This window comes from Nicotiana tabacum, chromosome 13, assembly GCF_000715075.1.
Source record: "Nicotiana tabacum cultivar K326 chromosome 13, ASM71507v2, whole genome shotgun sequence".
Taxonomy (NCBI): Eukaryota; Viridiplantae; Streptophyta; class Magnoliopsida; order Solanales; family Solanaceae; genus Nicotiana; species Nicotiana tabacum.
Genome location: NC_134092.1, coordinates 11,282,041 through 11,288,040, shown reverse-complemented (window position 1 = coordinate 11,288,040; position 6,000 = coordinate 11,282,041). Strand labels below are relative to the sequence as shown.

Genomic DNA, 6,000 nt, shown 5'->3' with positions numbered 1-6,000 from the left:
AGATCAAACATACCCAAAATATTTGCTCCTCCCTGTTTTTTAAATTTCCCACAGCATTACATTTCCAACCAAAGGCTGTGAATATTTTACGGGGTTAAGAATTTAGTCCCTTTGTTTTTGCTTCTAACAAAAATGATAGTACGAATCTTTAAACCTCTCCTTTTTATTCACAATGCCAAATTCTTGAATTTCTCTGTCAATGTGGGGGTAATCAGGCCTAGCCAAGGTCAACAACATCAATGGCAACAGGGCAGACAACCCCAAAAGGGGAATTACCAGGTGGAATTGGAAATTGTTATGCTGAAATACCTCTTCATTCACCTGGATTATGGGGTTTACCAGATTCTCATGATTTCCTTATTTTCACTTTGCCTAGGCTTCTTTTACAATTAGCCATCATTTTTCTCCTTACTCAATCCCTCCATTTGGTCCTTAAACGGATCCGTCTGCCCCGCCTTATCTCTGAGATTTTGGTACTTTCCCTTTTCTTTGTTAATCATTCTTGCGGGATTGTACTGGGTTTGTTGTTGTTGTTGTTGTTTGTTAATCATTCTCGTCGGATTATACTGGGTTTGTTGTTGTTCTTTGTTAATCATTCTGCCATTTTATTGATAATAATGTTACATGTTATTTTATAACGGTGGTGCCGGGCCAGCTTACGTTCATGTCAAGACAAGAGCAAAAGAAATCACTTAGAGATTTTTCGTGATAATGTTACATGTTCTTCTCATTCAAGGTCTTCTTCATATTAAAAAATGGAAGGAAAAAAAAGACTTCGATAAAAAGTTTGAGAATATAATGTTACATGTTTTTAAAACGGTGGCGTCCAAACCAGCTTGGATGCACGCACTGGTTATCTTGTAACCTCCCACAAGTAGAGGTAGAATTAGGATCGGAGCTAGGTGAAGGAAGGGATTCCATTGAATTTTCTTCGTCGAAAAATTATATTGCATAAATAGGATAAAAATGATTTTTTGACTATATATAAGCTATAGAATTCCCTTGACATAAAGGAATACTCTAGTGTAGTAGTAAAGTTGCGTTATGTCACAAATTTAAGTCCCAAATATGACATTCTAGAGTTTTTTTTGAATCCTCTTGTATAAATTCCTGACTACGCCATTGGATTTTGTGGGTAACTCTGCTTACCAAAATTTAGATAGACAGAAAGATTTTTGTGATAATGTTACATGTTCTTCTCATTCAAGATCTTCATTCATATAAATAAATGGAAAAAAAATTGAAGCTCTTGATAGGAAGTTTGAGTACATAGTTTCAGGATAAAAGTATGAAGAAAATATGGGGTGTTTGTAATATTAGAATTGGGAGTATGTTGCAATTTTATTCAATGATAGAAAGTGGTGGTTCTACAAACTACCAAACTGTATTTCCTTTATGTTTGGTTTTAACTCCAGCTTTGACGGTATTGTCATTCACTTACAGGCAGGTATCATACTTGGTCCAACAATGCTTGGAAAAATCCCAGACTTTACGGAGACATTATTCCCACAACCAGGAGAAATTTTCATAGATTTAATGTCAAAAATTGGTTATATATTTTTTATCTTCTTAAGTGGAGTGAAGATGGACGCAAAAATGGTGTTGAGAAGTGGCTCAAGAGCGTGGACAGTAGGATTGCTTGCTGTTATTCTACCGGTGGCCTCTTTTGCGAGCTTGTATTTTGGATATTTTTCACTAGATGAAAACATGCATAGATACCGAAAACCAGCCACTCAAAGTATTTTCTTGATTCAGAGTTTGATTGCATTTCCTGTGGTTGCTTCTCTCCTTGTTGACCTGAAAATCATGAATTCTGAGCTTGGTCGTCTTGCTCTTGCATCAACTTTGATCAGTGACCTATTTAGTAATCTGGGGTTGACTATCTTCTCTACTCTTAGAATTGGAGTGTCGGCAGAGATTCCTATGGTTATTTTTGTCCAGTCTTTTGTTCTACTTGTTGGCATAATCTTGCTTATCGTGTTTACTGTCCGACCGCTTTCACTTTGGATCATCAAAAGGACACCAGAAGGCAGGCCGGTTAATTCTGTTTACATAGTTTGTGCATCTGTCACAGTCATGTTAGCTGTGATTCTTACGGATAACGCAGGGCTTAATTACCAATATGGTCCTTTTATTCTCGGTCTTGTTATACCAGATGGTCCACCTCTCGGATCAACATTAGTCGAGAAGTTAGAGACCATGGTATCTGGTATGCTTGCACCCCTTCTAGTAACTTATTGTGGTATGAAAGTAAATCTGGTCGATTTGTACGATCTCACGTTCCTGTACTGGGTATGGGTTATGGTGTTCTTTTGTCTTACGGTAAAGTACGCGTCAGTTTTCCTTCCGGCATTGGCGTGCAAGGTTCCCCCAAAAGATGCTGCTGCTCTTGCCTTTATCATGAGCACACAAGGTGTTATCCAGATGTCTTTTTACTTTAACAACATTATTAATCAGGTATTTACTTATCCTTTCAATATCTTAATATTGGTGCTGCATAAATGTTGAAGGGGAGACTTGGCGTAACTGGTAAAGTTGCTGATATGTGACTAGGAGATCACGGGTTCGAGCCGTGAAAACAACCTCTTCTAGAAATGCAGGGTAAGGCTACGTACAATAGACCCTTGTGGTCTGGCCCGTTTCCGGACCCCGCGCATAGCGGGAGCTTAGTGCACCGGGCTGCCCTTTTTTGCCCATGCATAATTGCATTTTGAGGTTGTGTTGCTGAGCCTGCAGTACAACCAGCCAAATTGATTTTGAACGGTAAAGTGTAACTGTTTTTTCCTGGAATGTTATTAGCTTGAATAGTGTTTCTTTATGTGGGCACATTTGTACAATTTTAGCTTTCTTAATCCATGAAATGCTGTTCTGTGTCAACCTAGGACGGCGTTTCTTGAACAGACGTTCCAGTTTAATATCTACGTGCTATTTGCATAAAGTCAAGCACAGGGGCGGAGCCATAACCCTGTGTACGGGTTTGGCAGAACCCAGTAGCTTTGGTCCATACCCTGTAATTTTATTTAAAAAATTCATTTAATATGTCTAAATAATTTATTCAGAACCCTGTAAGCTATTTTCTTCTAGAATCCAGAACCCATAAACTTAAAATCGTAGCTCCGCCTCTGGTCAAGCATACAAGCAAGTTGTTTTAACCATTTAGTTTGAATGCAGTAGTTTGGAGCTTCTTAAATTCATTGATGAGCAACGGCGTGCTTATAGCTGATTACCTTCGAATTTAAACGATGTCCCTTTTCTTTTGTGGGAGGTGTTGGTTCTGTATTATTGTTGTCGACACTGTATTTATTTATTGTCAACATGTGAATGTTGGAATGTGATGGAAATGCTCCTAATGAAAAGGAAACCATAGTTAGTCATTCCTAAAATGTGCTAATAACCATTTTCAACCAGAGTTTTAATTCTGTTTTCTCTTCCCCTTGTATTGAAACGCAGACATTTGATGGAGAAACCTTTTCCATGCTAACTGCATCGGTACTACTCATAGCTGCACTCTCGCATTTCTGTGTTGGGTCGCTGTATGATCATACAAGGATATATGCCGGCTATCAGAAAAGAGACATCCAACATGCTTCAAGCAATTCTGAATTGCGCTTGCTTTTATGTACTCATCGATTTGATGATGCTGTAGCTATCCGTAAGGTCTTAGATGCTTCTTTTCCATGCAAAGAAAGTCCTTTATCTGTGTATGCACTACACCTTGTCGAACTTGCTGGTCGGGCATCCCCAGTTCTAATTGATCACCAACTTGGCCAAAAGAATGTTTCTGGCATTTCTCGGTCACAAAAGATTGTGGATGTTTTTCTATCATTTGAACAGCAGTACCTTGGATCTGCTAGTACTCATTTCTTTACCTCAATGTCACTGCCAAGGTTCATGCATCAGGACATTTGCTCGCTTGCATTCGACAAGTTAGCGTCGATGATCATACTCCCGTTTTACAGGAAATGGAATCACCAGGGAAAGATTATCTTGGACAGCAGCAATATAAGGACAATCAACAATAATGTATTGGACATGGCTCCTTGTTCTGTAGGTATACTAATTGACCGTCAGAAAATCAAGCGTCTAACGAGTCAATCAAGTCAATCAACGATGTATGATGTAGCTGTGGTTTTCATTGGAGGCAATGATGATCGTGAGGCATTAGCTTATGCTAGACGGATGTCAAAATCGCCAGAAATTCACTTGACTGTCGTTAGATTCGTGTCATGGGACATCGACATACGTGAAAACGACTGGGATGCTGTACTTGATGCTGAGTTATTAAAGGAGGTACGTGTTCTAGGTCAAAACCAAGATAATATTGTGTATAGAGAGGAAAGAGTTAAAGATGGAGCTGAAACAGCTTTGATTATACATGCTATGGAAGAAGCCTTTGATCTTATAATGGTTGGAAGGCGTCATCGCGACGATCTGCAACAATTATTAGGACTTAATGAATGGAATGATTTACCAGAACTTGGACCAGTTGGTGATATGCTTGCTGCTGCAGAGATAAATAGACCAGTTTCAGTATTGGTGGTGCAGCAACAAATTGTTAAGAACAAATGAGAAAGTGAACCCCTTATAGAGAAGCAAATTGACCATATAATATACAGTAAAACCTCTCTATAACAGTCTCATTTGTTCCAGATTTTTTTGGCTGTTATATAGAACAAATATTATAATATAACATGAAAATTGATTTTAAAAAACTTGACTTTTATAGTGAACGACTGTTATATAACGATACTGTTATAGAGAGGTCTGACTGTATGTAAATGGTTCCCCAGATCAAGCAAATTATGCCTTGATGTAGATTTCCTTGTGCATTTATGGTAATACCATGTCTATATGTAAATTAACATTTAAATTTTCATGGCATATAACAGCACACATCTCTCAACCAGCTGCTCTACTTTCATAATTCCTTAGTTTAATTTGCAGGCATGATGATAGAGAGAGGACTAATGAACTTTTCCATGTGCCCTCAGAATAGATTTATAATAAAGAAAAACAGACACTACAAAAAAAAATGGAATTAACTACGAATTTCGTCACTAATCTGTCGTTAAATTGTTGTAGGTAACAAAATTTTGTGATGATCTGTTGCTAAATAGGATTAGCGACGGATTTTTCTGTTCAACTATAAAACTTGTCCGTCGCTAATTCCTATTTTTTTTTTAGTAGTGTGAGAATTTCGAACTTGATATCTAAAGAATTTTCTTTAATATATCATAGTGTTGGTTTGCAAAATAAATACAACATTTCACTTTGTAATCTCAAATTCCTCTCCAATCAGCCAAATTAATATTAAAAGACTATAATTTATTAGGAAAATTGACATTTGATTTGTAAATTGTTCTTGATTGCCAATCGACAGGAATGATATTATTAGCTTTAATTTGATGCTTATACTCTGAAGTTAACCTAAGTGAAAAGGGAGGTTTTTGTGTGTTTGGATTAATATGAGCAGACCAAATTGCACCAAACATTTGTTGCATTGGAAGGATATCCGAAAATTTTCGGTTATTACTTTAGTTTTAATAGGTGTTTGTCCGAAAATTTTCTACCATATTTGAATTTTGTTTTGAAGGATTGACAAATATTTACACTGTTTTTACTTTTTTCTAAAAGGTATATATTGCAAATTTGACTAATTCTTTTTTGGAGGAAAAAAGATTTGAATTACTACAAATGGAGGATCATTTCTTCTTATTTTACAACATTCACAATGTAGCCCTTAAAATTCTAGTTTAGGGGAAGAAAATAAACCTCTTTGAGAGTGGATTTTGTGTTGTAAATTTTTGATATTTTTGCACTCCCTTTTATATTAGTTCATATATAGGTCAATTAGTCAAGATTAACTTCTGCGCAACCCGATCCATATATCTCGTCAACGGTGCTCACTAGGGGTGTGCAGACTCTGGAGGGGCTCCTACAGTCCAAGAGCTATATCGCTACGGTGTGCAGCCCGATCCATATACATACATATATACTTTT

The 6,000-nt window shown here is 37.0% G+C and overlaps 1 protein-coding gene across 1 annotated transcript; it reads left to right on the top strand.

Moving 5' to 3' along the window:
- LOC107779619 (cation/H(+) antiporter 3-like) lies at window positions 1-4,906 on the top strand. Its single transcript, XM_016600074.2, has 3 exons — window positions 1-473; window positions 1,444-2,457; window positions 3,451-4,906. Exons 1-3 carry the CDS (start codon window positions 240-242, stop codon window positions 4,567-4,569), a joined length of 2,367 nt encoding a protein of 788 aa, XP_016455560.1. The 5' UTR covers window positions 1-239; the 3' UTR covers window positions 4,570-4,906.
- The last annotated feature ends 1,094 nt before the right edge of the window (window positions 4,907-6,000 follow it).